The sequence below is a fragment of the Fundulus heteroclitus genome, chromosome 18 (assembly GCF_011125445.2).
Source record: "Fundulus heteroclitus isolate FHET01 chromosome 18, MU-UCD_Fhet_4.1, whole genome shotgun sequence".
Classification (NCBI taxonomy): Eukaryota; Metazoa; Chordata; class Actinopteri; order Cyprinodontiformes; family Fundulidae; genus Fundulus; species Fundulus heteroclitus.
Genome location: NC_046378.1, coordinates 31353484 through 31374962, shown reverse-complemented (window position 1 = coordinate 31374962; position 21479 = coordinate 31353484). Strand labels below are relative to the sequence as shown.

General features: G+C 40.0%; 1 protein-coding gene across 7 annotated transcripts in view; it reads right to left on the bottom strand.

Annotated features, from left to right (window-relative positions):
* The window catches only part of stard13b (StAR-related lipid transfer (START) domain containing 13b), a 111358-nt gene that overhangs the window by 5577 nt on the left and 84302 nt on the right, over positions 1-21479 (bottom strand). For 5 of the 7 annotated variants that reach the window (XM_036149660.1, XM_036149659.1, XM_036149658.1 and 2 more), the window contains 4 exons: positions 8735-8806; positions 7547-7628; positions 3202-3265; positions 36-1399 (listed from right to left, as the gene is read on the bottom strand). In XM_036149660.1, the coding sequence (XP_036005553.1) occupies positions 36-1399; positions 3202-3265; positions 7547-7628; positions 8735-8806 (1582 nt within the window). Of the gene's footprint in view, positions 1-35; positions 1400-3201; positions 3266-7546; positions 7629-8734; positions 8807-10381; positions 10881-12126; positions 12349-21479 lie in introns of those variants that run through there. The other 2 variants (XM_012858534.3, XM_012858533.3) reach the window with 2 other exon arrangements.

The window sequence follows — 21479 nt, the reverse complement described above, 5'->3', positions numbered from 1 at the left end:
TTTCACCTGATCAAGCGCAGTGCCACACGTCCTACCTGTTAGGTCTGGTGAGTGAAGCACCAACTCCAGAGTCCCTCCTTTCCCTGAACCTTGTAGATTCGGTCTCAGCTAGCGATACTTTGTCTCGGTCTCCATCGGCTGGAGTAGTCTGGCTCTCTGCGACAGAGTTTTCCTCAAAGTCCAATGTGATCTGACTGGAGGACTGCAGCCGCACCATATCTTCCCTTTCACTATCCTCCTGCACCAGCCCCTGTCCTCCAGGCAGGACGTTTTTTGACCAGTGGTCCACTATCTGCTGGAGACCGTTTACGTGTAGCAGGATGTCATCCAGGTGAGGAAAGAGGTCTTCTTTCTCCAAGTCTATTAAGTCACCAGTGCTGGCATACAGGTGTGACCCAGGAACATTATCATAGACACTGATTCGGCTACCTCTGGAGCAGCACTGTGTGACAGGCCTGGATTCCTGTCTGCATGGAATTAGTGTGGAGTCCAAGTGCATGCTTCCTGTGTGCCAGTTAACGGAGGCTCCATTGGTTGGGGACAGGCTTTCTATTGATAGGGCTTTGGGAAAGGTTCCTGGCTTATGGTCTTTGGGAATGTGGACCACTAGATCTTCATAGGAGCAGAACTCATTTTTGCGGTTTTGTTCTGCAACTTTGTTCATTTGGTTGCCTGAAAATATGTCTACGTCTTCCAAATACATGCCACTGCGCTTGTGGTCAGCTCGGTGAGGCTTTCGCTCTTTCAGACTAGGTGTGCTGAGAGTGCTGCCACTGGAATGGCTGCTACTCTCGCTGCCGGACTGCGGTGGCAGAACTCTGCCGGATGGAAGTTCTGGAGCTCTGGCGTCTCCATTTATGATCTCGACACAACGTAGCGTCTTCAGCGCCTGGGCCTCCTGCTGCAGGACAGGGGAGCTAATGTCCAACGTCTTGCGACTCTTTGCTAAAGTTCCTCTGGATCTCAGTGTCTCCATGCGCTTCAGAAAGTCTTTGGCCCGGGTGCGGCTAGTCTTGCCTTGCTTGTCGGGCGTGGGGCCGTAGTGGGAGAATTCTTTAGGGATGTGAGGCATTGCGAGAGAAGTAGAGTCTGGCATCGCTGCAGAATCTGAGCAGGTGCGGTTAGAGCAGTCAGAGTCTTCTGTACTAAGGCCTCTTTGACCGCTGCCCCCGCTGCTTTCACTGTGCAACGATGAGACCTCAGGCTCACTAAGATCCGTCAGAACACTCTCTCTACTGGTGGTATTGTGCAGAGGCAAGCCGTCCTTGGAGGCCTGGCCTTCTCCTTGCTTTCTAAGCAGACAGTCGATGTCCTGTAATCTGGACCAACGCCTGCTGCTCCACTCAAAGGTCCATTTGTCACTGATGGCGAAGAGGTCTTCCTCATCTGAGTCGTCACTCTAAAGACACAAACATAATCTTCAATTATTTATTACACTTTTTAATGAAAGACGTACAAAGAAATTAGCTGGTGTTTGCTCAGCACAAGTTTATTTTTCTGCCCGAACGACCCAGACTGGTGAGCAGCTAATCACAACCTAATGCAAAAAATCTATGCACCGTCAGGAAGTGATAACTACAACACTCTTCAGTGTGGAAATCGTTTCTAAGTAAAAATGACTCAAAATAGGTTCCGTTAAGTCTCTAAATTGAAGGCTGCTTAAAGGGAAACTATGTTTTTGGCGATTTGACATGATGTGACATGATGGGTGAGGTCTGTTGAGGCACGTCACTCAGGCTTTGAAAGAGTAAGACTTTCATCTGATAGCAAGAAGGCTGAAAAGCATAGAGCAAAGTTTTTCATTTATATCCTTTCAAGCTTTTAAGTTCCATCTGAAATGTTGCAACCCCCCTAGAAATCTCAAAGTTCATGTAAGGATCCACAATGTCATAGGAATTCACATATACTGCGTTTTTAGCCATTCAAACCAACTAATCCCAAATGTAAGTTGCTAACAACTGTTCAAAACATTAACAACATAAGAACATTGTCATTGATTTGAAAATAGGAAAACTGATTAACAGAAAACTGCTCGGTCTCACACCTGTTGTAAAGACTCCTCTGCTCCTAATATAAAAAAAAACACTGACTGCTCTTGGCAGGAAGACTGGAAAATTGTTTTTGATCATATCTTTTTATATTACAGTGTTTAAAGAGAAACTGGAATCCATATTGGCAGATTGAAACTTTATAGAAATCAAAAATCAGCTACAGAGTTCTGATGGTTGCTATTCTAACAAACACGCTTGAGTTACATTTATTCCATAGTTGGGTTAAAAATTGTAGTGCCAGTGAATTTGTAAAAAAATAAATAAAAAAAATAAAAAAGTATTTCCAAATGTGGGATGTTTTTTTTTGCCCACTGAATAAATGTAGCCCTAATCAAAGATTAGATTTTTCTGAGTTGGATAATCGCTCTGGAATAAAAAGATGAGTTAATAAATAAGTGTTTTACACATCTTTAACAAGGTAACCAAATTTGTGAAGCAAGCTGTAAATGTAGACGTTCTCACGATTCTGATAAATTACTTTAACATTTAAATTTATGAATGAGAACCTTTTTTTTCACCTAAACATATGTTTAAACCCATTTTCTAAAAACAAAATTGAAATATGAGGTATTTTCTTACAATACGCATAATAACTACAACATTTTCATGTATAATTGTGCAGCTACAAACAATGTAAGCTAAATTTGGAGACTTGGAAAATGAAAATATTTTCACATCAACAACTCGCTTCAATTAATTTATTTAGTGTTATTAAAGATTCAGCTAATAGTTAAACAAAAGTTTATCTGACTGAACAAGTCACTATTGGAGAAAAACATCCATAATATACATGCCTGTCTAGTAAACTTGAGGAATACCAAACATGAAGGCAACAATGATGAACTATCAAACACAGCAGTTTAAAGTACAACAGATTTCTGTTTGAGGCAAGAAGGAAAGCCGATCACTCTGATCATAATATAATTGTAAAAATACAATTTTACTTTTTCACTGTCCAAAACATATAGAGGGTATAACATCTCAATCAAAAAAAAAAGAAAAACAAACAAGAAATATTACTCCATATAAAATGTCTGATTGCATTCAGTTTTTCAAACAGTAGTTTTTTTTAGTAATTTCATGCAAGAAAAACTCTTTGTAGTAAACAAAACAATATTATATTAATAAACAGTCAGGAGTTACAACTCACCTTCTTCTTGGGAAGGTTCACATCGAGCTTCATAGAAGCACACTTGTTGAGCGTGTTAAGCCGCCTGAAAGAAAAGATGGAAACTGAACTGAACAAACAAAGAAGGCATGACAATAGCTTTCAAACGAGCATACCAGAAATAGATCCCCATTCAGTCCTGAGAGCTATTTAAAGGTTAATGTGATCAGCCTCTGCTCAGGACGCACAAGCAGACCCCTTAGGGAAACGGATTTGGTCAATATAATGATATCCCTAATCTAATAAACGTCAGTAATAGCCAGTCGTTTGGTTCTCTCTCTGTTGCGCTTGGGTGGAGATGATGCTGACTTGAAGAGCTGTATGATGTATTTTTGGATTAAAATTTAGATCAAAAAGTTGCAATCACTGGCTGACTCATTCCAAGGTGTTTTCAGTAAAAAAAAAAAAAGTGGTGTTGAATCATTCTTTGAAACCATCTTGTACAACATTTGCTAGTTAAAAAACCTGTAGATCAAATTAGTATGTTTTGTTTAACAGAAATCTCACAAACGCTTTGTTTTCTAAAATACTATTCCTACAAAGATCACACAGAGACTGATGGGAATCCTGTTTTCAACATTTGCATTAGACTACAGATCAGGGACCAGGGCATGTTTGCTGTGTTCAGTTAAGTAGAGCTTGTTGCTGTTCCAAAAGCACTGTACGGTGCCTTGCAAATGCATTCACATCCCTGAAATATCCTACATTATGTCATGTTGCAAGCTTCAATATATGTTATTGGGGGATTTTAGGTGATATCAACAAAAAGTGCTGCGTTATTGTGAAAGAAAATGATGAAAACTTTACTTTTTTATCAGAATTTCAAAAGTGTGCAATGCATTTTCCAACTTGAAACATGACCTCCAATGAGTTTATTCACCAATGGCCTTTTGTTTTGCTGCTCTTCCATAACCAACAGATTTTGGAGTATGTGACTGAATAGTTGTCCAGTCTACAGATTCTCTAACCTGAAGATTTCTGAAGCTCCTTTAGAGATACCATGTCGGCTGGTTCTCTGATTAATGCTCTCTTTGTCCAACCTCTGAATTTAAGTGGACAGCCATGTCTTGTTAAATATGCAGTTATGCTATTTCTATTTTCGTACGACAGACTGAGAACAAAGATTCGGGTATTATTTTATGACCTAACCCTGCGTTTAATTTCCCATGTGTCATTTTGGCTACTCTTCACAACTATGCGCAAACTTGTGATGTTATATTGCCAGAAATCCCAGTAAGGCATGGCAAGGGTTTGTGGCTGTAATGAGACAAAATCATAAGAATTTTTAAATGAATAAATACTTTTGCAAGATAGTAACAAATTAAAGTGGACAAAGACACACAATAGGTGAGCTAACTCGTAGCAGAAAAAAAAGAAACAAAATTGTGGAAAGATAATCAGGACTTGACTGCTGCAGCTTCTTTTTTCAAGCACGCTGTGGTGGAGGCTCTAACTACACTCCAAAGCTGTAGATGATAGGGGTTATTAAAACAAGACGTTCCCATGATTGTTACTGGAGATAGCAAGTGTACAGAACTAAAGAGGCGATTTCCAAGCAGGGGAGGCCCTTTATTCCACACGCCTAAAGAGCTTTAAATGTGGTTTCTAAAATAAGAGGGTACTTAGCTGGAGATCAGAGGCTGCTCTAGCATGTATGAAATATCTATCTGTTCAATCAAAGGCACGCACGGTATGCTGCGTGGTATTATTTTCGTTCTGGGACTGTGGTGGCATCACTAACTAAAGGGCTATTCTTATGTTGCCATAGTGATGCTGGAAAGTCATGGGCAAAATTACACTGGAGGTGGAGCTGTTTCCAATTGTCTCCTATTCATCCCGTGGCTAGTTTGGAATTCAGATTAGTTGCTTTAGGGTTGTTTAGAGTCACAGTATGTCGAGCAGTGCGAGGCACCACTAATGGCTCTCCTGCTTCCCTCTTTGGATGGTTTCCATAGTTACTGTAGTTGCTCAAGTGCCGTTTTCCTTTTAGCTTGGAAAATAAGCTACATGGGCTCTGAAAGAAATGTGGAGCAAACAGTCAATAGTATAATTTTAGATTCTTTATAAAAATAAACTGAGCCAAAAGCAAAAAAATAAATAAAAAGAACAACTTTATCAACTACCTTTATCAAAGAAAGGTAATTAATTTCTAGGCTACCTCTGTTTAAGTAACAATATCAGATAAATTCAATGTAATCATATTGAAATATTGAAAAATATAAGGAGGGAAGGTGCTGCCATTCATAGGTTGTTTGTGTTCTCTAACCAGGGCCGTTTCTGTGCTGTGAGCAGAGCGGAAAACCAGACTGAAATTTTTCAAAAAGGTTTTTATGTCTGTGGTGGTCCTGGAGATGGGCAGAAACAACTTTTTCCAGTACTTTGGAGAGAAATGGGAGATTAGAGATGGGCCTGTAGATTGTCAGACTAGATCTAATCAGTGGAGGATGGCAGGTACGGGCTGACGCCACAGCCACGTCCTCAAGGTCCTGGTGGAAACAATCAGCACAGAAATTCACAACAGCAAGTACCAGACTACTCCAAAGCATATCATAACCTTCGTCAGGGCTAAGGAGAAGGCTCAGCAATAGCCATATTCCATTGGAGGGCTTCTCAAACCCGCAAGGGACTGGAAGATCCAAGATGACCTAACAAGGCAGCTTAAGTTCCAGGACAACGTCACTCCGCCCAGACATGATAATGAAATCAGAATATATAAAGCAAGTGGTAGTCCTGGAACTTACTGTTCCATGGGAAGACCGGATGGAAGAATCTAACAATCACAAAAGGGCCAAGTACCCAGAAATGGTGATGGAGTCAAGAAGCAGTGGCTGGAAAGCCCACGTGGAACCAAGCCGGGTTGGCTGTTGGCGCTTTGCCAGCCACTTATTGTACCAAACACTCCAATTCTTAGGCATTAGAGGTCTGCTGAAAAGACCTTAAGATGCCTGTGAATATAAATAATAGTAATAATAGTCTATTGTGCATTTAGAACTATGTGGTGGGAAATGTCTTTGGTTTTTCTTGGTAAGAGAGTTGTCAAAACAAATTCCTCTTGTGATCTATGTATTACCATGACCATACTCATGCATTTAGTGGGGAAAATTTTGATTAAATTAAAATGTTGAGAAATATTTTTATTTTTTTTTACTAAACCACAAGTGGCAGAATAATAACCATCAAAAAGGAAGTAAATGGAGCACTTTTTACAGTTATACTTTAGTATTTACATTATTCAGAGTCCAGAAATGTTCAGTTTAGAAATGCAATATTCTTTGTTTCCCCAGGTTATAAATGTGAGATGATGCAGAGGCTGTAATCTCTTTGCCCATGATGGCAATAGATATTTGGTTACCAGTGACAAAGAGAAGAATATAAGGGGAAGTACAGTGGCATCCTGGGGTCCTTAATGCTTTCTACATCCACATTGGTGTTTTAAGATGCATGCCAGAAAAAAAAAAGCCTCTTCTGTCCTTCCCTCACAAAAATAAACATGTAGAGTACACTCCAGCTGGATCTGACATGAAAATAAAGTAGGAAAATATGGAAAGGTATGCAATGCTCACTGTTAAGTATGGTGTAGGGTCTGTGATGCTGTGGGCCTGTTTTTCTTCCAAATGCTTTAAGAACCTTGTTAGTGTGTATGTCATCACAAACTCATATATATAAACAGGGTGGCCTCAATATCAATAAGCTGGAAATGTTTTTTTTTTTGTTTGTTTGTTTTTTTGCCAGAGTCTTTCAGAAGAATAAAAAGAGAAATGTGGACAAACCGACACAGAAACAGTTCACCGCACACAAAATTAACCTTCCTTTAAGACCACCTCAGTCCACAGACTAAATCCTAAAGGAAACCTGTAGGGTGAGCTGAATAAAATAGTGCGTAAAAGTAACATAACCCTGGACTGTTGCAAATGTAGACAGATTGTGACAACCTAGAGAGAGTATGATTAAAGATTCCTCTCTGTTTGCTCCAGCCTTGTGAAATTTTAGGGGAGAAGACTAAGAGCTGCCCTGTTGGCAAAGGGGATTGTACAACAAACTGAAAGCAGAGGGGAACAATTTTGTCAAAAACAACGATTTCTTAACATCGACAGTGATTTCCTAATACCGAATATTGAACAAAGGTCCTGGAAGTAAGAGTTCCTTTTTTTTTTCAGATTGGAGGATTTTTTTCAGATTAAAGACAATTTTAGTTTAAGGCTTTATACACATCTTTACCAGTGGAGTCAGTACATATGGACAGCACTGTAAACATTCTCCTACAGTTCCACAAGTATATGTTGTTCCATTGGCTCTCATTTTTTTTTCAGTGTCTAATATAACTTACTTGCACAGAGTTTCCACTAGATCTTTGTCCAGAAAATCATGATCTCTTTTCACAGGCGTGATGTCAATTGGAAACTGTGAATCTAAAGGGGAAAAAAACAGGAAAAAAAACCACAGTGAGTTTTGTTGGTGAAATTCCACTTTCTACAAGTGCTGTTGTTTGAAACAAAGAGCGCGTTACGAAAAAGTAGTGTCTGAAAAGCAAAATCATTGCGGTGGTAAAGCGGATGATGAAACCTCCTGTAATTGTAATTAAAATAGACAGAATTGCCACATTGCTAGACAGAACACTGGGAAAAAAAACAAAAATAGACAGAATTAGTGCAAATAACAGCGCTCTCACTTGAACAACCCTTGCAACTTGCTCTGAGTGTGAGCTTCTTGTTACATAACTTTAAGAGCCTTAACCTATCATTTAACCAACGCACATGTGAAGTTAGTATCTTCTGATGGAAAACAGAAGCTGCAATGAGCAGCCAGATTCAACAAGGCTCTGCTTGTTCCAGTGGGGCAGGAATTCAACCATATTAAAGGATTTCAAACATAAAAAAATCCCAATAATCGATGTATTTATTAATGTGGGTTTAAACACATAACATCAGCATGAAGCACTTTGACAGGATTATCAGTTCTCTCATTGGAAGTTTTCCTACTTCTCCCTAAGCTGCCAGGAACAAAAAAAAAAAAAAAGTACAGTACCAAGACACATCAAAGTTTGGCCCCAACACAGAGATCTGTGGGAGTAAAGCCCCTTAAAGCTCTGATACATCCCATTTCTTCCCATGACTTCAGGCGTCAAGCACAGCAGACATGTTTATAAAGTAATAGTTGGATGGAAGAGATTAGATTTTTAAAAGCATCTGCTGTTCTGTTTGTTTTGTGGTGTCTACGGATCTGTCTGGCGCTTGTAGCTCGAAGGCCTCCTGAGAGCAGCACATGAACACTGTACATGGTTCTGTGGACGGCGTTGGTAAGAGACCAGATGACAATGTGCACAACTATTCACTTCAAAAGGTCACATTCAAATGATCTCATTTCACAGCACATCTAAAAAAAAAAAAAAACGTTTGGTTCATTGAAGAACCTGGTTATACATGTGCTATTTCATTAATCTCTAGCTTTCAACAAACAACCCCCCCCCCCCCGTGATGATGAATGTGTGTAGGAGTTCAGTGAGTGCTTTCATTACCTTCAAAGAGCTGAGCGTACTGGGGAAATCCTGCTGCCCGCAGCCAGTCACACGCCTCTTTTGCTTCAATTTCTGCAAAGGCAGCGACAGAGATGAAAAGTGAAAATAAACCACATTAAATGAGTTAATTTACAGTTTAGACAAAACCGCCAAAGCCTTAATCAAAACAGAGAAAAAATCTAATGAAAGTGGACACCTTTTTTTTTTATACAGACAGAGACTTGGTGTGGTATTCCTCTACAAATGCAAAGAAAGAACAGGAAGTACAATCTCCTTAAAGGGAGCTTTCCAAAAGAATAGATGGGGGGGGGGAAAAGTTAGGTTTTAAAAACACAAAATATCTTTTTAGGATGCCAGAGAAAGCACAGAAAAAAAAAACATAATTTTATATGGCTATATAGAGCAGAGAGTAACACCCCTCCCCCAAATGCTGCTGCGCACTGTGGTTCAGCTGACTGAACAATCTCCTACAGTTTTCCTTACTTTGAAGAAAGATAATTATGCAGAGGTTTTTAGTTGTGACCTCCTTTAACATCCTTCTCACTAAGTGTTTTTGTAATAAAGCCTCCATAATTTTCTTGCTTTGATTCTGCTGAATTTTGTAAAAAGCAAGTGAAGATTTTTTTTTTCGTTTCAGCAGGCTATTAACCGGTGAAAATATTGATTTTGAAGATAAATGAAGATAATAAAATGGGTTGATTTTGAAGATGAAGTTGCAACAACAAAAATGCTCAAAGCAACATCTGTTACAAAAAACTAACAACCCCCCCCCCCCCCCCCCCGCTAACTTAATTTACTCAAATCACAGGGTAGTTGTTTTCAACTAAATAATATCAAGCAAAAGATGCAAAACCACTTAAAATCATTGTCAGTGCTTCCTATCTCCAAGCCAACAAACACCTAAAGAGGAAGTGATTTGTTTCTCTGGATCATAAACGCCTTCTGCTGACCTACACGGTGAGTTTTCCACCAGCTTCAGAGACACCGACGGGAAAAACAGAGGAAACAGACTGTTGGCACCTTTCCATTAATGCTAATAGAGTCAGGGATTATTTACCACCTACATGAGACATGACGCCCGACACTTCAGTGTTACAACACACAAGCAACATTAGATTAAGTGAAAATGTAATGATAATGTTGTTTCTTTTTTTTTCTTTTTTTTTAAGAAAAATAGAATCCTGAAGTCACAATCTAAATTCTGGGTCAAGCAAAACAAATAAATATATTATGTTTTATTATGAGGAAAAGTCACTAGTAATAATGTTTGGAATAAAAGTGACCACAGTTCAGATTTTTTTTTTTTCTATTCCTCTGTAATTTATCTAGCTCCAATTTCAATCCATTTATCAAGCAAATAAAATGATCGGATGTCATCACAGACCAGGAAGCCACAGAAAATATTTTGGTGTTTAACTGTGAATTAAAGCGACTTCATCACCAGAATTTCTGGATCGTTTTAGAAGAGTAAACACTACATGTGAAGAAAATTCCTCATCGGTTAAACTGCAACAAATCCAAAATCCCATCTGCAAACGGTGAGCGACACACAGCAGCTGCAATCACCGCAGCCATCCATCGCACAGTTCCACATAAGAACAGAAAACTACGGCACACCTCTGCTTCATACATAGGCTTCAGACTCACCAGTGCTGTTTTGCTTCCATATCATCAAAAGTCAAAGAAAACTGACTTTTGGGCTCCGGACTGACCAACAACTGAATAAATATTAGCAGCTCTCTGCGTCCTTGGATGTCTGCTGTTTACCCCTGCACCAGGAGATAAGTCAACATGTGTTTGCTGCCGGGAGCCACTCTGCTGTGTCCCCACCTGCGTCAGCACAAGCTAAAGGCTGTGTGCTCCGCTAGACCTCGCTCCCAGGTGAATAATATCGGTTCTTTATCGTTGAACTGCAATGCATAGTGAGAGCGTTGTCAGGCCCTCCTGTGTCCCAGGACCTCAGGTTGGACCACTGAGAAACAGTAACTGGATATGGGAATCCCTCTCTGTTTTGCATTCTGCAACATGATAGTGAGACATTCTGTCCTCTCATCCTCTCTCTAAGGAAATCTCGCTAGATAAAAGACCGGGGTGGGCATCGTGCCAAAGAATGAGAACTTGTGTTTGCTCTTCACAACCTAAAGCTTTAAAGCTGTCCATGGTATAGAATTACAATTTCACAAAGAAATGAAACCCAGTTTGGCTGCCACACAATAGAACAAAATGTCAAAAGCTGCGTATGGCTGAAGCGTCTATGGGAAGGGGTGACTCCTTCCTTTATAATTCAGCTTATGGAACATTTGCTATAAAGAACACTTGTTAGATAATCTACCATGTAAGTATGGCATGTATCAGGTCTAGGTCAATTTATCCATTTAAGGATTTAAACCCTAATTTAGTACCAGCGTGTTGACATTTTGTTCCTTTCTACTACGTAAACAAGCTATTCCATACCCATGTAGTTAAACCATCGCACATCTGTTTATGTTTCTTTAGAGTGACTTATGTTCAAGGAGTTTGGAAATAAATTGTAAAAAAAAAAATGCTCAAAACCTTGTATTACAATTTATTCCTATTGGTTTTGATTCTGATTCCTGTTCAGGCCTGTTGACTCTTGTTAAAAAAAAAAAAAAAGGATTAGGACACCTATTAAATCTCAATAATTCTAAGTAACCCCGTCGCTTGAGTGGCTTAACACATAAGCATGTTTTCCTACCATAAACTCATGTTATAAATGACTTGAAATGAGCCGTTGTCACAGCAGAAACATCCCATTGTGGGTAAAAACGGACTCATGGTCGATAAAAAAGGCTGCAACCTTTCGGACCAGAATAAGGCATTATGTCAGAAGTCAACCATTGCATAGCTGCATAAAATGAAGATTTTTTTTTTTTTTATGAAGTATATTTCTATTTACTTGTATATTGTTATCTGAAAACTTTGCATTACACTCTGTCTCCATTGGTTGTGGTTCTGATGCCCGTTCTTAGCCGGGCATCAGAACCAAAAAAAAGAAGAGCAGATTTTGACATGATCAAACCAGTATACCTCTCAGGAAACCTTCTGCTGGTAGGTATTATTAAATGGAATTACATAATCATAATTAATTACAGTAGACTTTGTGTGGAGTGTAGAAAAGTACTTGAAATGAAGGGGGGGTGAAAGGATACTCTGACACTGATAATCTGAACTGAGAAGAACCAAGGCTTAATTACATTCTATTTTACCAATAAATTACAGTTTACAAATCTGAACATTTAATCAGGAATCCCCTTTTTTTACACTGTTTTGTACAAAAACGAAAACAATACAAGAGTACATGCCTCGCTTAACAACTCTTGAATCAGCTGACATGCTCGTTTCCTTGCATTAAACAATAGCTGCGTACTCACGGGATATTTTCATCCTACAGCCAGAGTGGCTCACGCATCCATCAAGACTTAAGAGTGTCTCTCAGCGTGTCAGAGCGTCTTCATTCCCACGCTGAGCCACATTCCTGTTCACTGTCTGAACACAGCTGGCGATTTGAAGTCAGATCCACAGCTCCCTGCTCTTTTCCTTTTCTCTTTCCATCTACCCCCGAACCACCATGTGCATGTCCCGACCCCGAATCTATCTTTTAACCAACCCACTTTACAGTGGCAGGCTCCTACTCACCCCCCACCCCCACCCCCTTCGTCATGTAACGCTGTGCCAAACCCTCCTACCCAGCTCTGCCCACAACAACTCCTCCATACACAAGTCAGCACATTTTTGACAAAGACTGGAGCAGCAGCCAGAAGATTGCTTCTGAATCCTAATAGTTTCTCTCTCCATTTCTGTATTTATTTCAGGACGTGAACTTAAAAAATCGACAACAATTCCCCGAGTTAGGGTCTGGCATGAAGGAGGTTATCGTTTTATAATCTTTCAAAATGTATTATCAAAAATGTGGTCGAAAAATTGATGTGGGGAAATGTTACTCTTAAATAAACTGAAATAAAGTGCAGCGCCAGATGTTGTCCCGAGGGTTCAACCAAATGGAAAAAAAAAGTAGAAAGCTGAAGTTGGGGAAAACCATGACATAAACCGCCAGCAATCAGAAGCAGTGAATCATGCTGAAGCACTCAGCTCTTCAGACTGCGCTCAAGTGATAAATTCCTCTGTTTCAACCTCTTTGGAGACAAACACTGAAACAAATGTCATTAGATGACAAAGAATAGGAAAACTATAAACTAACAATCCTTATTTATGGAAATGACAATACATCTAACGGACCTCTATGTAAACTGATGTTATAATCTTTATTAGGAGTATCATTTTAAAAGAGAGTAGGTAATCACCTTTTTGCTTTCTAACATATTATTTCTAACATATTATCTATGATCAGCCACAGTTTTTGATTAAGGCAATATGGCTTCACTTCTATAGATAGCAATACCGCCCAGGGTGCAACACAAGCTATCTATAGCATTTGTATGTTTATATGTAGAATTATTTAAAAGTATCCAATAAACATAGGCTCTTTTTACATCAGCCAGATGTTAATTCCTGAGTAAGTATATAATATTTATGAGTGATGCTCTTTTAGTTTATGTTTTGGTTTTCAGTGCTAACAATATTTCCAAGCAGTTGATTTTTTTCCTTCCATTTAAGCGAAGAAAATCAGATCCTTCTTTCATCCAGCTGAACCGCAGTATGCAGCAATAAGTGGGGGAGGGACCGCATTGCATTAAATTACATCCGACCACCTGGAGAAAAATTTTGGCACTCACACACTTGATTAAAAGAACTTTAAACCAAAGGAACACGATGAAAAATGTGTGTGGTTTTCAAAACAAAATGTTTCCAATCCTTGCTTTGCCTTCATGTTGGTGATCGGCCCATGCTTAGAGAAGAGAAGAGGCCACACAAAAAATAATCTATATGTAAAATAAACATATATGGACGCTGGGCTGACTTTGTGAAGAAAATAATGACCTGTTTTCTAAGTGGATTTACAACCGAGGAAATGAGCAAATCGATATATAATAAATGTCGCGAATAACATTTTATTTGCGGCGTCTGTATCTAAAGGCACTTTATATTATCGGGATTTCCCATTATGCTGTGATTACATAGGAAAACCATCTCCTTCCATAATTTCCAATCATAGGAGGAGATTTCCAGATGTGGCCTGCCTCCTCGCTCTGTAACGCTGCTGCCATTTCCTCTCTGGAGGTACTTTGGCCTTAACTGTGACTTCATCTCCAAGCATAGACAGGATGACAGTGGTGATCCACTTTAGTCACCATAAAAAAAAACATTTACCAGTAAAAGCGCTTAGCGCTTATCAGAACTCGAAAGAGAAACAAAGAGCTGTAAAATGGGAGTCCAATAAAAATACCCGGGCTCTATTGCTCCATACAGCATTACCGCAGAATGAATCAACCAGACAAGAAAAGATGCAACTGACCCTTGTCGTTGTCTGTTAGAACACCTGGAGAGAGAAACAGAAGCATAAGTATGGGGAAAACAACAGACACGACTACTACTGTAGGTGTCGTCATACTTGGAGACTGTAAGGGAGGCCACTCTTTTCTTTGATGAAGGTTGAAGCATACAGACACCCACTCACAGTGAGCAGTCAGCTGCGACTAGACAGACAGCCAGGGGAAACACGTAGACCCCTCCTCCAAGTCTGCCCCAAAACCACAACATCTGATGTTTCATGCCCAAAATAGTCCTACATTCCTTCTGTCTCTCAGTTGGCAATTGTTCACATGGGAGCAAATGGGAAGCTCAAATTATGATCAGCTATAGCCAAAAAGACAAATGTGACGGCTGATAAATACCAAACTTGTGTGCCCAGGAGGCAAAGCAGGTTTGTCTTTTACTAGTCAGAGATTTCAGGAAAGATTGTAAAACAGAAACACGCTGGGACATCCAAAGTTGAACAATTGTGGTAATTGTTTTGGTAAGGATTTACTCTTTAGGATATGTACATCTAATGAGCTTTATTCACTAACATATGATTAAATATATTGGGAACCCAGAGTACTGTGTCACTAAACCCTCCCTTTTCATCACCATGTGAGAGGAAATTGTAATGCTGGTTCTATCAGTTTAAGAAGATTTTAGATTAGGGCTGGACGATAATCCAATAATATATATCGATCGATAGACGTATATTGATGATAGAGAAAAACAAACAATCAAAATTGCAGGCCCAGGAAGCTCCGCCCCTTTCAACGAGTTCAGAGAGCGCCCTATGGAAACCGCGTAGATGGGGTCCTTGGCAGCAATGCCTCAGTCAAATCATTCCCGGACGGTTGAAACTGTAATTTCCCTCTGGGATTATCTGATTCTGATTGTGAGCACACATTCTTTGTTCTTTTTTAAAAACTTGCAGTTCTGGTAAAAATGTTGTTGAATAAAGGGTTGAATTTGAATTCAGTGTTTGTGTGTTCTGTATCTGAAAATAGGTTGCCAAGCAAAAGCATAAAATGGCCAGGACAGCACTTAAAATATATATTGAATTTGTTGATAATCATCAATGCTTTTTTTCCTATATCGTCCAGCCCTATTTCTAAACAGTCATGACTATGGATTTATGATATCTGGCAGTACAGCAGTAGAATGCTACCTATTTTATCCCTTGGCTTACAAAGATGTATAGTATGTATAGTATGCATTGGTCAGTACGAGATTATCTTTGTATGATAACCTTGAGTAAAAATATCATGGTTTAACTGTGTTCACACAAATTTTTTTGATGAAAATGACATGACCTAGAAAAGCAACAGCTACTCAAACCGCCGCTAAAATAGTTTCAAATAGTTCTCTTTATCTCAATATCAGTGTGTGAAATAGTGCAAAGGTCCGCTTGAATGCTATATTTGATGGGCAAATAAAGTATTTAAAAAGCAGATTTTAAACAGCTGCTTCACAGTTGAGCTAGATCAAGGAAATAAAAACAACACGACGAGATGTGCTAAATTCAATTTAAAAGTTGCAATAATATGTGTAGAAAAAAATATTGACTCAGAACAGGGCAAAAACATAAATCCGCTAAAAAGCCTCATACCCTAATTGAATCAAAAGCAAAAGTCTTTATGGTTTAAGCAATGCCCACATGGGGCAGCTACTGCAAAAGCCAAATCACCCACGCATTTCAATTTGAATCTTAAAACATCTAAGAAAAAAAAATGCAAGACTGACTATACAGCTCTTACTGATGTGAGGGTGTTGAGGAAATCAGTTAAATGAAATGGAGCTAAACCATGCGAAGCCCTTAAAGTATATAATCATAAAATCAAAGAAAGAGAGATTTATTAGCGCTTTACATACAGATCATATAAATGGCCAGTTTTATGAATTCTTGCTGCCCTTGTTGCCCTGAACGAACATGTACAGGGGTGAGAACCGCGTCAGTTCACAAAACAAGGGGAGGTAATCATGAGGATGGGAAACAAAATGAAGAGTGGGGAAAATGCATGCATTCCTAATATTGTCCAGCAAGGTAAAATAACAGCTTTGCGAAACCACTGCTGCTTCATTTAACTGACCTAATGTGGCTTATGGTTTAATAATTAAAAGAATCAAAGCAAATAATTTTCTGTTATTCATTTAGTCCTAGGCAATTGTGTTCTCAAAACTTTGCTTTTCCATTGTTTTACCAATAATACTTCACTACGGCCACACGGTCATTTCTTCACAGCATCTGAGTCAAGTCGGTGAGCAAGAAAAAAAAAAGAAAGAAAGAAAGAAATAATTTCAAGCATTTTGAGCCACAGTTAACATTTCTTTCCATCCACGTAAATCATTTTATGAACACCAGTGGTCTTAAATCTTTGCAAAGCTATTTTCGCCTATAAAAACTTCCAAAGACTCGCTCCAGTTCGTTTTGAGCTACTGGAGTGAAACAAGCTTTGCAAAAAGGAGATATTCTGCATAGTCTATACAATAAAAGGATACTGATACTGATGTAGTTCTCTTAAATTCTAAGCAGTTATTTTATGACTATATAGTACACTTATTTATCGTTCTGTAAATGCTACATAAATGCTCTGTCCAATAAGTTAAGTCTTCTCCAAAGGGGGCCCCTGATGCACTAAAAATAATGGAGACTATTCACAAGGTGGATTAATAGAGCAGCACCCCCAGTATTTCACCTTCCATCGTGGGAATAAAATGCTCCCATTATTTGTACTAGGTCTTAATTAACTAAGCTCTACATGTTCCTCAGCATCCAATATCCTCTAGGAAGTATTCTACAATGATCTGCTAAACAGGAGGCGCCGCAGCCAAATAACACAGCTCATACTGTGTTGGTAGCATACTTGTGGTCTATCAACAGACAAGCTGCTGAATTAATGAGCAAGAGTCAACTCTTAAATATTGTCCGTCGTCATAGGTGAGTAACAACACAGGGCTTTTGTTGACGCGACTTTATTGTGGAAGCCGTGACTGGTACGTGAGCTAGCTCGTTTCATAGGTCAAGTAATTACAGAGAGGCAGTGCTGAATCCCCCCCGGGGACCTCAAGTCCCCTCATTTGATCCTGCGGAGCGCTTCAGGGACCCGCTATCCACAGCAGTCGACGTGGGACGCAGGTTATAAATGGTCACCTCTAGGGTGTGTTGCTAAGACACCAGAGCAAAATGTTCCAACATACAAATGAGCCGGCGAGTCTTTTGGACCCGCTTTTCATTGCGCCTTACACTGACCTCAGGAGATATCCTTTCACTGGGCCGCACGTCGCCAGTGAAAAGTGGATGAAAACAAACCTCCACACCTCCAAGAGCTCAGAGGCTACAGGACAAACGGTGAAATCCCAGAAAGAAGCCGGTACCGAGTAGAAGTGGGTCAGTGTGGGATTCTCACTGTACAACCTCGAGTTATTCCCTCTCCTAGGGCTGGACGACGTCAATAAACTAGAAATCACAATGATCGATACCGATAACGATCAACAAATTCAAAATATATATTTTAAGTGCGGCCCTGGCCATTTTATGCTGGTGCTTAGCGACCTACTTTTAGATACAAAACACACAAACATTGAATTCAAACTCAACCCTTTATTCAACCAACTTTTTAACAACACTGCAGGTTTTTAAATGAAGAAAAAAAAGGACATGTGCTCCCTGACCTCTTTGAACAAGGCGGAACTTGGATCCGGGGTCTGCGTGTGTGATTGGATGGGAGGATGTAATGACTGTAATATTAACCTACATGGCTAGAATGCAAAAGGAAGGAAAACTCTTATTCTATTGAACTTTTTATTGACCCTTTTATTCTATCGACGACATAAGTCTATCGATCGATATATATTGTTATTGAATTATCGTCCACCTAACCCCTCCGCACCTTTGATACAAACTGAAAACATTCCCTTCACAGATTGCAGACACGTCTTTTAAACATCCCACCTGTCATTATTGGCAGGTAACAAACGTCTTGTCCTTTTCTCCTGGAAGTCAGATCCCAGTTCCATGCTGTTATAATTTAAACGTAGTCTGATTAACAGCTTCTAATGAGTGAAGATCAGCTTTTCATTTCATTTCAGTTCAATTCGGTTTATTGAGTTAGCATCAATTCACATCACGCGGCATCTCAAGGCTTTTTACAAAGTGACTTACATCGACTCATACAGACAGACGAGTTGAAAAGATTTTATTTTTTATTTTTTATCCTGGATGAGCATGCAGCAACAGTGGACAGTCGCTCGCATTGTGTTGCGCAGCACGCACAGACACACACTCGCTGCCAGAGCTTATTGATTTGGAGAGCAAATAACTATATGAGCTGGAGCGCTGTTGCTGACCACTGCCAAAGCCCGCCGGGTCAAAAGTCATCTGGGCTGTTTTCATCTCGAGATCCTGTATTGAATTTAAACAAGAGCAGCACAGCTGTGGTAACATTCTCCTTCACCTTTGAAGGACACCCAGAGAGAGGGGGGGGTTCTTTCATCTTTAGGGGGAAACAACCCCTCGACTCGCTCTTTCTGTGCTGCTCTCTCTCCCTCTTTTATCTCTCAGTCAGCTCTGGTAGGGTCAGTCCCTGCTTTCTGCAGCATTCGTAGGTTTCCAACTGCACAACGCGCACCAACAGCATTAAACCACCAAGACCTTAATACCGATGCTGTTTTCCTGTGGAAAGGTGGTCACCAGGAATCTGGGAATCGCAGCTGATTCATGTATTTTACAGTCTTGTCTGAGAACACAATGAGATTCAAGCTTGAAGGGGGATTTACTGTTAGTAGCATGTGGGGGGGGGAGGGGAGCCTGGTGTTTTATGGGAAATTACTCCAAAGCGTCTTTAAAGGAAATAACACTTTGTGAGCAACATCCCGGTGGAGATTCCCATCATACGACAACCTTTCGGTGAGGGATTAACAAATTGTCCCTGACCTAAACGGTAAGATGATAGCCCACTGGATCGGTTTGGCAGCTAAGGGCTGAAGTCAAATACTGGCCCACAACCTTTGGGCTGTGCGGCCCCCTATGCAAAGCCAAAGCTTCAAAGTTCAACCATAAGCTCCACACAGTGTCTTCTTTAATCTCGTTACTGTGGCTCACGTTCACTTAAGAGAAAATCCTCTAACAGACACACGTTGAAGCCCCCAGGTTGCTCGGCAAACAGAAAAGACCAAAGGAGGTGTCAGCTGCACACACAGGTGTTCTTCGCCTTAAGTCACCCGACAGCAACCTTTGGCACATAAAATATAACAGACTATAAATAGAGGCCCCCTTATTAAAAAGGAGCCCTGACTAACAGCCCAGAACACATCAGAAATCAATCAGTAGAGCTTTCTATGAAATACATAATGCAGCAACATCCAACGCTAAACACTTCCAGACGCTGTGGCTGCAGCTCTGTTCCCACGCATGTCAAGGAGTCCTGACAATCATCCTTGCTGAATTTATAAAGGGTTTGCTTCCTTTGCTGATAAAGACATCATGTTTGGATTTTGCAGATTTCCTCCCTAATTTTGTCCAGACAAGTTCCCACCGACACTTGAAGCCAGTTGAAAGGGATCCTGGAAGCTAGTCATATGGTACCATGCAAGATTATTCATTCGTGAACTTTTTCGCATTGCGTCACGCTACAACCCCAAACGTCAATGGATTCCATTTGGATTTATATATACTGGCCCACCACAAAGTAGTACATAACTGTGAAGTCGAGCGAGAAAAGTTTAACAAAAATCTAATGGGTGTGGCAGGCAGTTGTATTTGGCTCCCTTTGCTCTGATACCACTACATGAAATCCTCGATTCAGGGGAGAGAATTTGTTGATTGGACAACTACTGGTTGGGCAGTCCACAGATCTGGCCTTTATAGAATCTAAGCAAGCCCCAAGATGTTCCATTTGCAGCTAGCCATATGCCACTGCAAACCGCTCTGTTCAGATGAAACCAAGGCTGAACTTTTTGACCTACTTGCAGAACCCTGAGAGGGGAAATTGCAGCTGTACATCACCATGAGTAACACAATCCCAGTAGTGAGACATAGTGGTGGCAGCATCATGCTGTGGTGATGCTTTTCTTCAGAAAGCATCACCACAGCATGATGGGCCAAGTTGATGAGAATATGGTTGGAGCCTTAATATAGGACAATCCTGGAATTATTAACAGGTTCCTTTTCAACAAAAATATGCAAACTGTTCATTTAATTGAAATACTGGGGTATATATTGGATGTTACAAGGATACACAAATTACAAAGTTAAAGATAACATTTATTTAGCATGTTTTATATAAAAAGAGAAGGAATGTTTGTGTCCTGTTGCAACGGCCCAGTCAAAGTACAAACCTAGCTCCATATTTTTTTTTTTGGGGGGAATGCATTGACAATTAATGGATACAGTCGCTCTCCATCCAATCTGACTGAGGTTGAGCTATTTTAAAAAAAAAGAATAGGCAAAAATGTAACTTTGTAGACTTGCAAAGCTGTTAGAGGCCTGCCACTACAGTGAACTACAGTGAAAGAAGGGTCTACAAATTAAAGACTCCAGGGTTGAACACAACACTATTAAATTTTTTATTTCTTAGAAATAGTTGCAAACCATGCGTCCTTAACCTTCTGCTTTACAACTATGCACAGTTTTGTGTTGGCCGATGACATAACACCACATTACAATTAATTGAACGCCGTGGCAGTGAAGTGAGAAAACGCGACAAAGGGGTATGAACACTTTTGTAAGGTAATGTACTCATGCACATCTGTCCACCTCATGATCCAGATGTAAAGAATGGAAACAGACAACAGAAAGGGAAAATTGAGCTCAGGACTCATCTAAGATTCCCCTGTTCTCCTTTCTGTCCACTGAAATTCTTAGTTTCTTCTCCTATTTTCTTTTCCCTGTGGCTCAGTAAGTCAGAGCTCTTTCAGTCGTCTCTCGGCTTCCCTCTCTTCAGCTGTATTGCCACCTCCCTCACAGCTGCTGTCTACGGTTTCCCCTGTGGTCATGGAGTTAACAGTATCCCTCTAACAAGCTCTGAATTTCGGTTTGCAACCTAATGTGAAGTCCATACATCTCTTCTTTAATGTGAAAACCCAATAGGCTGCATGCCTTGCCGTGTCACGATGTTTTCCCAATTATAATATACGGTTGTGCGACTGTAATTCTTTTGTGCCTTTGATAACTTGTGTAAACACTGTAATTTGGTTTTCCAGCAATGCTATATAAGATGGCAAAGGGGGGCTATGAGTTACTGACAAGCACTTAGCCAGCTGACCTGAAATTATGACTCACACATGGGGAAAAAAATTGACTGGGTACCCA